General features: G+C 40.8%; 2 protein-coding genes across 4 annotated transcripts; both read right to left on the bottom strand.

Annotated features, from left to right (window-relative positions):
- Nucleotides 1-1370: 1370 nt before the first annotated feature.
- Nucleotides 1371-9229, bottom strand: LOC126803229 (flowering time control protein FPA). 3 transcript variants are annotated; one of them, XM_050531015.1, is made up of 6 exons: nt 8709-9229; nt 5988-6245; nt 5321-5413; nt 4434-5074; nt 2668-3982; nt 1371-1547 (listed from the first exon to the last, which is right to left on the bottom strand). In XM_050531015.1, exons 1-5 carry the CDS (start codon nt 8988-8990, stop codon nt 2680-2682), a joined length of 2577 nt encoding a protein of 858 aa, XP_050386972.1. In that variant the 5' UTR covers nt 8991-9229; the 3' UTR covers nt 1371-1547; nt 2668-2679. The 3 variants fall into 3 exon arrangements, with proteins under 3 accessions (XP_050386972.1, XP_050386970.1, XP_050386971.1); XM_050531014.1 differs by lacking the exon at nt 1371-1547 and adding an exon at nt 2116-2564; XM_050531013.1 differs by lacking the exon at nt 1371-1547 and having other exon boundaries at nt 2115-3982.
- Nucleotides 9230-13950: 4721 nt separating this feature from the next.
- On the bottom strand, nt 13951-16420 carry LOC126803239 (SUN domain-containing protein 1-like). Its single transcript, XM_050531027.1, has 2 exons — nt 15269-16420; nt 13951-14418 (listed from the first exon to the last, which is right to left on the bottom strand). The coding sequence occupies exons 1-2, from the start codon at nt 16304-16306 to the stop codon at nt 14107-14109; spliced, it is 1350 nt and encodes a 449-aa protein (XP_050386984.1). The 5' UTR covers nt 16307-16420; the 3' UTR covers nt 13951-14106.
- Between the last annotated feature and the right edge of the window lie 224 nt (nt 16421-16644).

Below are 16644 nucleotides of genomic sequence, written 5' to 3'. Positions count from 1 at the left end.
AATATGACCACAATTTACCTATATTTTCAGCACCACACTTTAATAACAAGTTCAATGAGTCAAAAAGACCCAATTCATCCATACCCACACAACCAACTGAATCGCAAGCCCACCAGCCGTGTCAGCTAGATTCATCACCTAGGCCCAGAAAGCGTGAGCCCAATCCCAGCAACGTCCAAAACCAGAGTCCGTCTCCCCCTGCAGAGTCGCCGACGTCGGAGAAGCCCACAACCGCTGGTAAGAGATCAGCAGCAACGTTGTGTAGCCCCAACCTCCACTGGAAACTATCAACACCCAAAAGCAGTTGGTGGAGGCTGTGGCAAGCAGAGATCCAATTAAGAGCCAAGCCGGGTTATTATCTGGTTGTGAAATCGCCGAACTCGAGTGGCACTCACCATGAGGGAAAAGCCACCCGACGCCACCGGTAGAAACAGAGGTTTCCAACCCGAAGAACTTGACGCCTCCGCCCTCACCCAAAACGGACAGATCTAACACACTGCTACCCCGCAACCCAGATCGGGTTTGAAAACACCAACCAGCCCCGGTATCACCGCCGGCAGGGAGCAAGAGATTTGAGGTTGATCGAAATTCCAAAGGTGTTGGAGGTCCGACGTTGCAATCAAATCAATCGGCACAAAAATAGGCCAAATGAGTCACTACCAAAAGGCCGAAGCCGACAAAGTTAGTTTCCAGCGAGCCATGCCACCGACACCATAATTTGGCCAAGAAGATGGAAGAAGTCCCTTCGACTTGGTAAAAGGAGATCAGGAGCCACCACCATGGGAGTGATGACATCCGAGTTGTTGGCGGCGGAAGTCGCCACAGAGAGAGAGAGAGACATATTTTTCGGTCATTCAACTTGTAACTGAAAAGAATGCATGACTAATGATGGCTGGCCGGAATACTTTCTTACTTTGATGTAACCAGCAGACCCTGAATTGCATGCCGAATATTTAACTTATTTAGTCACTTACTGTTACTGATAAAGTGACCTAATATCTTGACCCATTGAAATGCCAGTCTTTCCTCTTTAGATGAGGCAATTTAGTGTTAGCACATTTTTGTTTCTCGAGTCTTGAAGAGCTAGTAATCTCTCCTGTTGTCGTCGTTGCAATTAATAGAAAGAAAAGATTTTATTCGCTCCAAAGCCAAAATGGCACATACAGATCCTGGCTTTTCAATACAGAAAACAAGCGTCCTTCTTATTTTCCATTGAAAAGCCAAGAATAACAGGCCACAGAAAAAAAAAATCTACATAAAACAGATTTTCAGCACGCACCTAGTCGTTAGAATAAAACTCAAAAATCTACTCAATCATGATAAAGGGCTGTGAACATAACAGCACTCACAAGAAAAGCTTGTTATACACCCAGATTCCGGAGGTAAATGGTGGATTTTTCGAAAGCAAAGAGGTAATCCGGTAGCCTATGGTTGATTTTTCGCAAGCAAGGAGCTAATCCAGTAGCCTACCGCAGAATGCGTACTTGCATTGTTTCAAGCAAAGATTCTTCTAGTGATACTACTGAGGGCCGAAGTCCCATCCATTTCTGAAAAATTAAGGGTTGCTCAAAAAAATCAGTCCAAGAACCTATTGATTAGTTATAATTAAAACCAAATAATATAAGGACTTAGTTTTTAGTATTTTCTTCCGATTTTCCATAGCAAACGATCCGGCCAGGCAGTTTTGTTTTACTGGTACACGATCGCTTGGGATGTGCTTTCATATGTATGGATTGTCTCTTTGAAATTTTATGGTCGACACGAAGATGATACTATGGATAAAAAAGCACATGATACATGTTAAAAGGACCCAACTTTTTTGCAAAGCAAGAAAATGTCCAGCACCTAGATGTCTGTTGCTTTCGAAGACAAAATGAAATCTCATTTAGCAGGTAAGCAAAAAATTTGACAAATGCTGTAAAGATATACAACCAATGCTCTCCTTGTTTGGCAGTTTAAAATTACAAGTCCGGAATGAATATTAACACTTATAATTCAAAATTTATTGATCTAGCTAAGAACATTCTTCAAGAATATGATATAAATACAATTGATCAGTCAAAAAAATTAAAATTACATAACTGTGTCTAAACTCAATAACACTTCAATCTTTTGTCCATCACTTCTTTTTTTATCTGAACTTAAATCATTGTTTCAATCATTACAAGAGTAGCACCATTCTAATTTAGCCCTACCATAACCACCTTGTTAACCTTAAAATTGTCCCTAGTAACTCTATAAGATAAAGATAATATTATATCTAGACAAACACAGAAATCACAGTGAAACTCTAGAAGTCGAAATATTGCAAGAAACCAAACTAGCTAGGAAACAAGAATCAAATTTTTTTAGGGATACTCGTACCAACCCAATGTTATGCAACTAAAAGTGGTACCACATATAAACATATCAATGAAATAAGCAATCAATTAGCTAACTGACTGTTACCGCCATAAGAACTAACACATTTCTTGAATAGTCAAGACAGAAACAAATAGCTGGGCACTGTGCTAGCTCCTTATGCATATAGCTTGACAGGAAACATACCGTGCTAAACTGTAATCCTATAATATTTACACAAGAAGCAAGCACCATGAATATGCATTCTTCTAAAATCAGCCAACAGATACATGCATTCAAGAATAGTATATGTCATAGAGAAGATACCTATCCGGAGTATCATTGTTGACTTCCAGACCCTCTACTTGCTTGACTACCCGTTTCCTGCTGCTGTTGTTGCTGTTGTAACTGGAGAAGAAGGTTAGCAGCAAATTGAAGCGTGGACTGGTAGCGGTGATTTTTGTCTGCCTCACCCTCTGAGGTACTCTGACCAGCACCTATAAGCGCAGAATGAACCTGCTGCATCTGATTTGGGTATTCTGGGTTAACTTTGTTAGGTCCCGATGGCACAATGGTCCGATCAGACTGCAAATTACCACCAGAGGAAGCCATATAATTGCTGACAGGAGAAGCTTCAGCCAAATAACTTTGATGATTAGGAAGCAAGGATCCAGTAATCTGTCCACCTTGAGAAGGTGCCATAAAATTACTCAAGGGCCTAGATGAATTTGTAGCCTGCGGCAGAGGCAGACTGACAGAAGAATCTGACATTTGGGTGCTACCAAGGACCAGTGGGGCAGAGTGGTAATTTGAGGTGTTTGAACCGGATGGATAAGTAGGCTGGTACTGTGGAAGAATTTGTTCTTGTGGATTGAACTGACTACCTAACTGTTGCAGTGCATGAGCGCTGTGATCAGAAATTTGTTGATCTTGTTTCCATCCAGGAAATGAGGGCCTAACAGCTGATCTTGTTTCCCATGCCCGCTTCGGACCTTTTGGCAAAGGCAGCTGTGCATTTCCAGGCAGTAAATTCGCCAGAGAGCCAATAAGTTCAGGTGTTAATAATGGATGTCCAGCTTGAGATACTGCACCAGTATTACTATATCTAGAAGAGTAATCTTGGCTTACTGACTGCACCATAGAGGAATTGCTAGTAGGTGGATAGAGTGGTTTTGTAGAAAGCTTTGGTTCCTCACTTGAAACCCTGTTATAATATTCTATAGGGAAACCATATTCATCCTTCGATGGAATACTATACTCCGCATGCATAGGTGGAATCTGTTGTTTATCTATATATTGTGCAGATTCAATGGGTAGATGCGATGGTTGCTGAATGGAAGCAGCACTAGGATCTTGCTCTGGAAACTTGAGAACCACACCATACAGACGTTCGGGGCCGGCAACTTTCAAAACATTCTTCAGGAAGTCTGAAGGAGGTACCAAAAATAATGTCATCCCATCGTCAAACTTTGCAACACCGGCCCGGTTTTTCGCACCCAGATAATGGAGGAATTCAGTATAGGAAGCAAAATCATCTTCGCTGTCTGGCAAAAAGAACACAATGTCAAATGCAATGGCCTCAGCAAAGTGTTTTGTCAGCATATCCAATCCAGTTCTAGCTGAACAGTTGACAACTTCAGGACTGCAAAAAAAGAAAACAATAAAATTATAGCCATATTTGACATAAGCACTCGTCAGCTGTTGGACAAGTAAGATTGCTCATTGTGCTCATATACAAAGATTGTGGGCAGTACTTATTACTGACCAAGTAGAATTCCAAATTAAAGAAACATAGTAGATCAAAATCATAGAAACAGGAAACAGTGACATAATAATGAAGATTTAGCTTTGCTATGTCTATAACTCAAATAAAGAGATTAAGTTATTGTCTTGAGTCCCCTTGTAGTTGTATCATGGAGACAGCAGGGAAATTGTAAGGTAATAACATTCATACAAAGAGAGGATAGATAGCATGCCTCACGTACTAAGCAGATACTAGCAAGAAAAAAATGTCATCTGTCACCCCCAACAAGAAATCACAAAGGAAAATAGACAAAAGAAAAGAGATAGTACAGCAAAGGATGTATACTCACATCTCAATTCGTATCCCTTTGCCTACAGGGACACAGCGAGCACGACATATTGGTGTTCCACCCTTGGCAATAATGCCACGCCAGATGTGATCATCATCAGGAGGCCTAGGACCTCCAACTATTCCCCTGACAACGGGTGGACTAAGTCGGCTCTTCTTGGAACTGACATCTTGATAATAATGCAGATCATCAAATCTACCTGGAGGTAGAGAACCTAAAGGCCTCATTGGAACGTCATTTGGTCCAAGAAAGTTACCAGTTGGACTTTGTGGTAGATTCCCAGGACCTAAGTTGCTGATTGCGTGTTCATTATATAGATGCATATCAGGTCTAGGAGCAGACCATTTACCACCTCCCGGTTGGTATGCGCCAGCTGGTGGCAAATCACTGGTTGAAAACATAATTGTAATCCGAGGATCATTGAAAAGTCTACCTTGCAAACCCTCCTTCGCGCGTCGAGCTTCATCTACGCTCCTGAATTCGACAAATGAGTAGTGCCTTGAAGGGAAACTTTTAATCCTCTCAATCTCACCAAACAAAATCATAGCATTGTGGAGCATTTGTTCATCAATTTGGACAGAAGGAGGGTACCCAACCCACAGAACTGAGCTACTGGTCTGGCCTGGAAGTTGAGAATAATGCTGCAACATGAGTTAATACAAAATTCACCTTTAGATTATCAGAAAAGTAGAATTCACATGGGAATGTCACTGTAACAAGTGCAACCACAAAGCCATTAAAGATATAAGGTAAGATGAAACCATGTCACATAATCACCTATCAGATAATTCTCATGGATGCTTCAAACAGAGAGAGAGAGAGAAAAAAAAAAGCAGTATAAGCTTATCTAGCAGCAAACAACACTCTTGCAGCAGCTAAGTTCGCACCTGTTTTCTTTTATGACCAGAATGTGAATCAGCAGCAGGTCCCATGATACCCCTGCCTGGAAACTGTCCATCTCGGTAGTCAGGCAACTGTTCCTGTTCAAATGACCAAGGGAGACAGACTAATCACAAACAATATCAATGTAGAAACTTATAAGCAACCGAAGCATTCCAAAAGAACTATTCTAATACACATGCATTAACATTCAGCCCCTCCAAATTGACACCAAAATATGGCATGTTGACAAGAACATGAGTTCGATATCTTTCAACAGCAGATATACTGTTGAATGTTTGCATTCAACATTCAAATAAAAGTTTATCAATGTTATGTTCCTTCACAAAATTCCACAACGTGTACAAAACATTGCATTCATTCCTCAGTAAGTTCGGTTTTCTTTTCTTCATATACTGTCAAATAAATTTCATGCATGTTTTCACAATTGATACACAGTTGGCCTGAGCATCATGTCCTTGGACACCCAAAAAATATAAACAAAGGATAAAGAGTCCTCCTAAACACAATAAGAAACTCCTTTTTAACATAGGATAATATATCTACTTTTTTTTTCTACAAAGCACAAGATGGATGTCTGCTTCTGTAATCAGTACAAATATAATTATAATTTTATATATAGGAATTATGCTAAAGATTAAATAATAAGCTTACTCTTCTTAAGGCCGCAGGTTGTGATCGGAGAAAATCCACATGTATTTGCATTTGGTCACCACCCAATCGCTTCCCATTCATATTTCTCATTGCTTCAGAAGCATCCTCCAATCTACAGTATTCAAGACATGCAGTATTTCGATCTCTAAGGAACTTAAAGTCCTCCAATTTCCCAAACTTGAGAAATTCTTCTTCTAATTCTTCCTTTGACACAGATGGGCTAATTCCACCAACCCATAGCTTCTTAGATGGTTTTGCCTGAAATTTAAAACATAGTTAATTTGTAAGAACCAAAAGTTTAGCATCTCAAGGCAAGATTATATGTAGAAGGCGAGACAGGCCGGTGTGCATTATTGATACTTCAATACGGATAGAAGAAACAATACACAGAAAGGAAACATGTAAAGTCAAGGGAGTACTTGAAAAATAATTCTTAATCTTATCATAGACGGCATTGATGAAACTCACAGATTAAGCAGAGGGAGAAATCACATGTATAACAATTATATCCCTTCTCCCCTAAGTTTAACCTAGACCTAGAATGAGAAAGATAATAAACTGGCCAAACCATTTTGATTAACTTTTTGCTAATCTTTGAGAGGAAGGGAATGTGGTTGTTTTGGTTTTTTTTTTTTTAAAGGTTTGTTTGCACTCTTTCTAAGATGGGTTACTTGAGTGAAGAAAGATCGCTTCTCTTCTGATATCAAGTACAAAAGAACTGGGATGTCCATGCTGTTACTGTACGTTTCTATTTGGTGGAATAAAATGGTCAAAGTAGTGGATAGATAAGTCACATTAGAATGTATACAAACTGCAAAGCTATTTGTGCTTTTAAAAGATAACAACAGCATTGAAAGAGTATATGAAACCACAAATTGTGGAATGGGTTCATTCCCTCCTTCACATGTTTCTCATGACTTCGAAAGCAAAAACAGAAGTAAATTTCTGCTGCTGTAGCTTAAGAATTACAATTGCTATACACAAAGAATTGCTAGTGCCAATAACTGGAGCTACCCAGAGCGAAAGATAAGCAAAAAAATATCATTGTGCAGTAGCAGCAGAAGGCGGAACTGTAAAAATGCATACGTCAAAGGAATACAGATCGAGGGCCTCCAGACATCTATTACAGGCTGGTTTTCTGCTCCAACATTTATGGTATATAAAATTATCCCCATAGCTACATTCCTACCTTCCCTTGGCAAGGAAATCAATTTCCTTCTCTCCATGCCCTTCCAGTTAGAAGATGAAATGCAAGTAATAAAATATATTATTTTATAATCTTAATAGTTCTTTCAGTTTCATCCTGACTACCCAAACATTGCTTCCATGGCATCCCCCTCCTGGATGTGCTAATGAGTGATTCGTTTAGGAACTATTGTCTGTTGCAAGAGATAGAATAGGAAATGCTTCAGTCTTTATACGGTTAATGAACAGACACTGGTGTAGTTCAAGAATTTATGCTCGCCATTTTGAGCTCGAGACCATGGGACTTGATATCAGAATCCATCTAATCCCTTGCATTATAAATTATATTATATCTGATCGTAAAATAAACAGCTTTCAATATAAGGGACATGGAGGATACCTATTCATATACACAAACAGGCGTATAATTGCAGGATTTTCATATCCTTTTGTTGTGTTGTGTGAGGTATAATTTTTGAGATTTATATGCCAGATTGGTGGTGTGTACAAGTTCACTTAAGCATAGTAGAAGAGAAACACGCCTTTCTCGTGAAAATCACTCACCACAAATTTGTCATTAAGGCTGGCTATTGAAATGTTTTGTCCAGTGGTATATTGATCAGCAATTGTTACAAACAGGCTAGCTACTGCCATCTGCATACTACCACATATCACGTCAAATTAAGCCAGTAAACTTTCTTCTCAGACGTTTACCGTCATTATTCCGCCTAAAACAGTACAACAGCTAAACACGTCAGGATTCTCATTCACATCGGACTATGATCCGTTGTGGTCGAATGGAAGGATCCATTGGGCGTTTGACATTGCAGGGTTGGCAACTTTATGGGGCAGGTTAAGAGTTTTGACCCCGATGAATGTCCCTCTATCGATCTAAACATATTTGGGTTTGTGCTAGAGGAGGCTCTGTCCCCCTAATCATATCTGACGGAAATCCAGTTATAATTCAAGATATTTTGGTTTTGAGCTAGAGGCTTCAGACAATTCTAAGATATTTTGGTTTTGTGCAAGAGGCTTTGTTCCCCTAAGAAAAATTTGCATATCCGACAAATCTCCCTCTCTCAAATTCAATGGTTTTGTGTTAAGAGGGTTGTTTCCCTAGAAAAAATTGCATATCCATATTGGTTATGTGTTTGATTGATTAAACGCAATTGAACGAAAGACCACGAAAACGATCCTCCTATCCATATTAGAAAGGAGTAGATTAGTTTGACGCACTCCGGGATGTTCTCTAACCTAAACACGAACTGTTGGCAACTGTTTGGATCCAAAGGAAGACCAAAAAAGTAATCAAAACACCAACGTATGATTCGATGTGTTCTAAACGATTCACTGTGTTATAAACAGGAATTCGTGTATTGTCAATTGTGCATTTGAATTGGAAGCAAACAACAGAATAGACAGATTCACAATTAAGGTTGGATTCCAAACTCGTTGTTCAACAAATTCACAATTATCATGATATACAGAAATATAAAGATTAGAAGAAGAAGAAGCAGAAAGATCAATAATACCAACCGGTCGAGCAAATTCGATCTTAATGGGCAGCCCCCGCACCGGAGTGCCCTGCAGAGCCTCCTTGGCCGCCGCGGCCTCCTCCTTGAGTTTGAACAACACGAACGCGTAGCTGCGCGTCGAGTATGACGTCACGCCGTCCAGCGCGCCGTATTGGGAGAACAGGTCGTACAGATTGGAGTCGGTGACGTCCCTCCCGATGTTCCCGACCCAGAGATTGTTCGACATCGCTCTCCCCTCTTCTCCGCCGCCCTGCTTCCCCGGCTTCACCGCCGCCGGAGCCATCCCCCGAATTGAAACCCTAATCACTAGTCTGAAAAATAAACGAATCGATTGTTGGGGTTAGGGTTAGGGTTGGATTTGGAGCTAAATATTCGGAATCAAAACCCGATCAAGAGCGTGCGAGTTTGGAAGTGGCTGAAGATCGGAGATGTGGAGAAGAAGAAGAAGGGGGGGGTTTCGTGCTACAGTGGATAACAAAGGCTTGTTTGCTTCTCGTCTCCCCTTTTAACCCTTTTTTTTTCCTTTTGTTTATTTTCCGTTATCCTCAGGGAGTCCCCCGGCCTATTTATCATCACTTTTCTTTGAACGAAATCAGGACAACTGCCACACGTACCGGTTTCTAGCTTCTACAAATGTTTTTTTTTTCTTCAAAAGTGCATTCATTTATTTCCTAACCGTTAAGGATGGGAGAGGGATGGCACTGTAGCTAAGGGGCTTTCGTTTTAATTGCAAAAATGTCATTGGTCGGCTTGGGCGGAATCAAGATTTGATCTTATGGGGGTTCAGATAATGTATCGAATCAACGATGTTGAAAATTGAAAGCACTAATATAATAATATTTTCAAATTATATTCGATAACTAATATTTCAATAATTAAAAATAAAGCATAAATGACGATTTGTACCTTAAATTTAGTTGAAATTGTCAATTTGCACCCCGAACTTACATTTGAGTCAATTTACCTCATAAACTTGGTAAAAATTGCCGATTTACACCCCGAATTTGTATTTGAGTCAATTTACCTCCTAAACTTGGTAAAAATTACCGATTTGCACTTCATCAGTTAAATTTAACTATTTTTATCCAATTTTACGTCACATGTCATGCATTTAAGGGGTAGTATTGTCATTATATATTTATTCATATTGAATAATGAAATAAATTAATAAAATTACTTAAGAGGAACACTTGCTACAATGTTTGTTTTTTCGAAACATGTTATTGATTTATATATTTATTATTTTATGTGATATGATATGTTAAAAGATATTAGAAAAAATATGAATAAATAAATACATTGAAAATTAAAAATAAATGTGTGTTCCGAGAGAATTACTATTCTACCATTGTGTGTGTCCTAGCCTTATTAGGTTTCCTGTTAGAGATAGATTCGCATCTCTGTAATAGATTAGGACTCTGAATCCTACATGATTGTGGTTATGTAATGCCTATATATTGGCCTCAGTATCAATCAATAAACGGTTACGTTTTGTTCTATTACGTCGCTATTATTCTCGTTTTGTTCATCCTCCAACAATGTGTACATATAAAAATATATTTATACAACACACACTATTTTTGAATTGGTGGGTATATTGAATGTATAATACAAAGTAGGGTTAAGTAGGTAGAAAAAAAGATGTAAAAAATAATTTGATTAACAAAATAATCCTCATTTTAAAGAATTTTTTTATTTGTTTTTAAGAAAAATATAAATAGAAAATGACAACATTACCTCTCATGTGCATGACATGTGACGCAAAATTGGATAGAATCAGTTAAATTTAATGAATGTGGTGCAAATCGGAAATTTTTACCAAGTTTAGGAGGTAAATTGACTCAAATACAAGTTCGGGGTGTAAATCGGCAATTTTTACCAAGTTTAGAAGGTAAATTGACTCAAATGCAAGTTCAGGGTGCAAATTGACAATTTCAGCCAAGTTTGGGGTGCAAATCGGTATTTATGCCTAAAAATAAAGTTAAATTCCGAACTGAAAAAAATCAATAAAATACAATATCAAATTAACCATATATCATAACAAAAGTCGGTGTTCTTGCATGTCTCGAAAGTCATCTATTATTGAGTCAATGTCGAACTTTTATGTAATTTATTTCTCAATGTACATCAATAAGGAGTCTGTAAGAAAATCATTGTCCATTCGGTTACGAAGCCTTGTCTTTACTATACGCATAGCAGAAAATGATTGCTTTGTAGTTGTTGTAGAAATTGGAAGGGTAAGCACATGAAAAATTTTCTTTATTCTTTCCAGCGTAACAAACACGCTAACCGATATTTTTTTGAGATGTTAAATTTTTAGTTTATCATTTTTGTTTTAAACTACGCGTTGTCATGAGCGCAGAGGTATTCGCGGAATATTTTTCTGACGCTCCGTTATTTTTTACACATTTACGAAATTAATGACTTTTAAATCATATTTTCATGAATTATTTTTCCCATGTTTTACTCTTGGCCCTTGATCTCCATCGTACAATCTGGGCCTTTGATTTTTCCTTTAGGATGAGAGCCCACCCTAGTGTCACGGACCTAGCCATTCGGCTGCCATACTTGATCCATGCGGCGCTCCATACCCATAGAGCTAGCCTTATCTAACGGGGCAATGCACTGGTTTCGCCATGCCTTGGGCTCATCAGGGGATCGGCTCCAAACCCCGACAAGTGTGTAGGACGGCATACTCCCTTCTTCAACGTTAACTCCCCGAGTAACGACATGCTCCTCAAACTTAATCGGTTCGGCATGTCTGAACCCCTAGGAAGGGGCAACCATATATCTCCCATAGTTCTGATCATGGAGCAATCCCCACATATGCATGAAGCTCATATAACCAGCGACACCCACGATAAACACTCTCAAAAACGGGACGTGACATCCTCCCCCACCAAATAAAGTGAACCTCCTCGTACATAACATCCCCACTGTGGCACGCGTAACCCTCGTACGCCCACCTTGCTTGAGAGACAAAATGAGTTCCCAAAGATCGCCCAACAAAGCTTCGCGTCGGATCTCTCGTCTTGCACTTTGCTATAGACCCTCGTCTGATCCTCCCCTGGAGGCACCTTGCCTACTCGACTCCCTCGTAGAGCCCCCCTAATTTTGGGGACACGACGACACGTGTGAGCGCTTAGCGACACAATGATAGCGATGTCGGGATGACTTTGATACCACTTGTCACTGACCTAGCCATTCGGCTGCCACACTTAGTTCATGCGGCACTCCATCCATATGGAGGCAGCCTTAACCAACTGAGCAATGCACTGGTTTCGCCTTTCCTTGGGCTCATTAGGGGATCGGCTCCAGACCCCGACCAATGTGTAAGGCGACCAACTCCCTTTTTCGACGTTAAGTCCCCGACTAGCGACAAGCTCCCCAAACTTAACCGAGTCGGCCTGTTTGAACCCCTAGGAAGGGGCAACCATATATCTCCCACACTTCTGATCATGGAGCAATCTCACACATGCATGAAGCTCATATAACCAGCGACGCCCACGATAGACACTGCCGAAAACGGGACTTGACACTAGGCTCTCCCACACACAATCATCTCTTTCTCTTTTTCTTTTTCTTTTTCTTTTTCTTCTCTCTTTTATTCTTCTATGTCTCTCTCTTCCTCACGCGTTTCCCCTTGTCTTCTCTCTGTTTGATACAAAGAAACCCAGATACCGACGGCTTTGACCAGACACACCGCCGTCGTCCGGCTAGTTTAGGGCACGCCACCACCGCCATTCTTTCCCTCTCATCGAGCTCTTTAAGACCCAGCCCTTGCATGTGGGATTCGAATTGGTTCTCGACAATATCGAATCGAAGCTGTACGACGCCGACGAGCCTCCGGTGAGGCTCTGGGCTCTGATGCGATCCCTCCTCCCATTGCTCTGGTAATCCAGAGTCCCTCCTTCGTTCTAATTCCTAGTCTCTTTTCGATTTGTGATCAAAACAAGCCACAACCTCTTTGTTTTATGGGTTTTGTCGCCGGCAAACTCCATGAACTCTGGCGACTGCGTCCTTCGCGTTCGATGATTGTTTTGGAGTTTTGGGCTTGTCTGGGAGCTTGCAGAAGCTTCCAAAACGTCTTAGAGGTGGAAGCAAATCTGTATCTTCCTTGAAATAGTGAGTCCTTGGATGAAACTTCGTGTCACTGACATATTCCAATGGCAGCATCTTTGAAGGGCTACGCTACACTTAGCCGCTAACGACATAGCTCATGTGTTTTGTCATACTGTTATCTTTCCAAGATGTAGCCCCCTTTGTAAAGCAAATGGAGTTGTTGTAGTTACACGTCTTGCTAAACTGCACTTCAGAATGCATAGGTTTTGTCTTAACTCCTGATATTATTTTCGGGATGTTGTTACAAACTGTATTCTACAATTTCATTAATGGCAACTGTGTGAGAGGTGTCATTTCTAGCCCTTTTGTCTAAAAAGAATTCACAGCCGAAATTTGATTGGACACTAGATGACAAATGAAATCTCAAAAAAATGGAAGCTCAATCCAATGCTTTACAAACAATTATTAAAGAGATAGATGTCGAGACATCTTTCAACAGCAACAAGATGTTATTTGGGAGATGAACTTTACACTCAAATTTATAATCCACACTCCAACTCTCATTATTTGGTAAAAGATCTTATAAAAAGACAAAAATTGAGTAAGGACAAAATTACTAAATATGAGTTATAAAATATCCAATTATATATTATCATTAGACTCCTATTATACTCAAAAGACTATGAAAGTGTCCATAATACGAATGTAAAAGTAAAAATTTGATTCATTTGTTTAAAAACCTTCTTTTGATCCAAAACGACCAAAACACATTTTAATTAGTCATATCAAACCCTTAAACAAGGTAGATCTTAGTGCCATAAACCAAACCCAAGTCCATCAAAGATCACACACAAAATTACTGCCAGTAAACCAAATCCGTTGTAAAATTTCTCTCTCTCCATCTGTAAATGAGTAGATCACACTGTCAGTGTTACCTTTTCCCACCCAAAAACTAAACCCCCCCCCCCCCCCTCAGCCACCCAAAAACCTGCACAGTAGTTATCAGCCGATCTCTTTGTACCAACCCACCTGGACTCACTTTGGAGTCTCCTCCCTCCCAAACGCTAGGACTACAAAATTCAAATACAGATTGAATGATACAAGGAGCTAAAATTATAGATTTATAGTCCATGCCTAAAGTATACCTCGAAAGCAACAAAATGAGACCTGCACAAGCTGCATAGAATGAAAAATACATGACTACTACATTACACTAGTTAACTAGTATTCAGAAATCGTAGATGACATAGAGAACAACCCTAAGCACATAACCATAAATCTGTACCTATCGAGTACTTAAACTACAAAACAGATGACTGATCTTTGAGGGCTAACATCTAAGACTGGGGCATGGCCATCACAGAAACAGATTCAGGTTCATGCCCATGAACTCGCACACGATATATGCAAGTATGTGAAGGGCTACCATGATTAGATGTGAAGTCCAACCTCACTGTGTCAACAATGTTAGACACAGCTGAGTCCAATACTGGGACTGTCTGGGCATTGCTCTTGTCGAGGTCATATGTGAACTCAGCCAGAAGTAACATCTTCTCTGTATGGACTTCTAAACCCTGATCATGCACTCCTCGTAACCACGCAGATAGGCGACAGTCCTTGGGAGCACTTGTTCTGTCGTAAGCAACACTCTATTCAAAGACAAAAGGAAAAAAGTTGTGAGTGAAACACATAAAATAAATAAATAAATGTTAATGAGAGAGAGAGAGAGAGACTAATGTGATTATGTTGTTTAGTTGACAGACTATACTACTTAGCATAACTTCAATGTGCCAAGCAATAAAGAGTGCCTACTTCACACCAATACTGCACCAAATACACACAGACCCCAATTCAAGTAGTCAACCATACTGGTTGGTGAGAAACTGAAAATCCTTGTTTCCTTTTGATCTATAGAAAATGCAGAGCATGTTACTGCTATTTGTAGTTTCACATTACTTTTATGATTTTACCCAAATACCATGCCCTGGTATATATGTTGCAAGTAAAATCTCAACCTACTTCACTGTACATACATGATATGCACAAAGCTGAACAAAAATTTCATTACACCTTAATGACAAACGGAGTCTTCTCTTCACACACCTTCTGATAAATTCATTTTGAAATTTTATTGAATATACTTATTCCGGACATAACAGCAATTTGAAGTTTAGATTCCATTGGACTAGCCATTGAATCAGGTTTCAGTAAAAGTTCACAAATTAGTAGATTTCTACAAGATTCAGGCTCATACTAATTCAAAATGATACTCGAGATCCTCACATTATCAACACTCTCACCATTCACATGGCTGTTAGATGCTGTTCACATTGGTCTCTTTGCAGGCCCACCCCCTCATTACCCAAAAAAAAACACAAAACCTGATCTTTTTTTTACTCTGACATAACCTAGTGAATCACATTCATTTACCAGGATGTAAAACTAAACGATAAATCAATGCACACAGAAAAATACGAAATAGTGGGCAATAACCAATACCTTGGAGACATGCTCCAGAGTGATAGCCTCGGGAATAATTGCTGTCCTGAGCTTAATCTGCACAAACCCGCTACTCCCTTTCAATGGAAAGCAGTGCCCAGGCTCTCCAAAACTCGGCCTCAGCATCTTCTCAGCATCACTATGAACCCGATTCCTCATATTTGTCCACCAACCACTCCCTTTACCCACCACATACGGCTCGGAATGCTTCACAACCACAGCGCCGCCGCTCCCCAATGCATAATCCACCCTAGCAAGCCCGTCCGCAGTATGCTTCTCTATCTCCTTCTCCACCACATTCCTCGCATACGCCATTATATCATCAAAACTCGCACCCAACTCGCCGCTCTTCCCTTCCATTTCCTCATAAATCCTCTCAAACTCCTGCTTGGACAGCCAATCCACGCTCTTCAGCTCCTCCACAGACCTCTCCAGCCCTTCGCTTTTCGCCGCCATTTTCCGCAACTCACCGGCCAAAGAAACACCTCTCTCCTCCACTTCCTTCCTCAACTCTCCCACCACTTTATCAACCTTCCTGCTCGCCATGTCCACCCCAACCTGAAGCATCCGACTCGTCTCCTTCATCGACGCCTCCACCTCCGCAATCCGGCCCTCTAAGTCGGTGAACGCCATCGGCCCGGCGGCGCTTGGCCAGTACGCGAGGCGCGTGAGTATCTGCCCCAAACCGCCGACGAAGACCAGAAGGCCGAGCCACTTGCCGAAGATACGGAGGAGCCTGAGCCAGCGAGGCCTCTGAGTTCCGTCCAGGGCTTTGCGGGAGGAGCGGCGACCGGAAGGCGGCGACACGGTGGAAGTGCCGCCGGTTCTTCGGGCCTGGGCGGAGCGGTCGACGGCGGTTTCGCTTCGGATGGACTGGTGACTCAGATCTCTGTTGTTAGCCGCGGTTGGGTCGTCGGCTCTCTGGGATTGGGGCTCGGCGGAGACGAGTTCGATGTTGGCCGACCTCTTCTCGACGGCCACGACGGATCGCCTCCGGGTCGTCGGGGCAGCCGTGATTGACACAGTTGACGCCGACATTCTTCTTGGATTTTGACGGAGAGAAAATTTGAATTTGGAGGGTGAAAAATTGAAATCAGATGTTGAAGAAATGAGAGAGATAAAGAGATATGGAATGGAAGTGAATTTGAAAATGAGGGATTTTTTGTGCCCGAACCGACGCGTTGGTTGGTTTTTTTTTTTTTTGGGCGAATCTTTCACATCGTTTGTTTGTGACCGGCTAGTTTAATGCACGGCCCAACGTTTTGTTACGAGCCCGGCCCAATTCTAGTCAAATAGGCATTAATTGGGTACTATCGAGTATCGGTCCGCGCCACCACCTCATAACTCCATCATCTTTAATATCTGTTATTATAATG

This window comes from Argentina anserina, chromosome 7, assembly GCF_933775445.1.
Source record: "Argentina anserina chromosome 7, drPotAnse1.1, whole genome shotgun sequence".
In the NCBI taxonomy this organism is placed as follows: Eukaryota; Viridiplantae; Streptophyta; class Magnoliopsida; order Rosales; family Rosaceae; genus Argentina; species Argentina anserina.
Note: the sequence above shows the minus strand (reverse complement) of the source record. Positions and strands in the feature narration are given on the sequence as shown.

Bases quoted from the DNA above. Each gene is read 5' to 3' on its own strand.
- LOC126803239 (XM_050531027.1), bottom strand. From the start codon at position 16,306: ATGTCGGCGTCAACTGTGTCAATCACGGCTGCCCCGACGACCCGGAGG. The intron at 14,419-15,268 runs GTATTGGTTATT...GTCTTTGAATAG, and splicing joins CTCTGGAGCATGTCTCCAAG to AGTGTTGCTTACGACAGAAC.
- LOC126803229 (XM_050531015.1), bottom strand. From the start codon at position 8,990: ATGGCTCCGGCGGCGGTGAAGCCGGGGAAGCAGGGCGGCGGAGAAGAG. The intron at 6,246-8,708 runs GTTGGTATTATT...TTTAAATTTCAG, and splicing joins AGATCGAATTTGCTCGACCG to GCAAAACCATCTAAGAAGCT. The intron at 5,075-5,320 runs GTGCGAACTTAG...CTCATGTTGCAG, and splicing joins CTGGTCATAAAAGAAAACAG to CATTATTCTCAACTTCCAGG.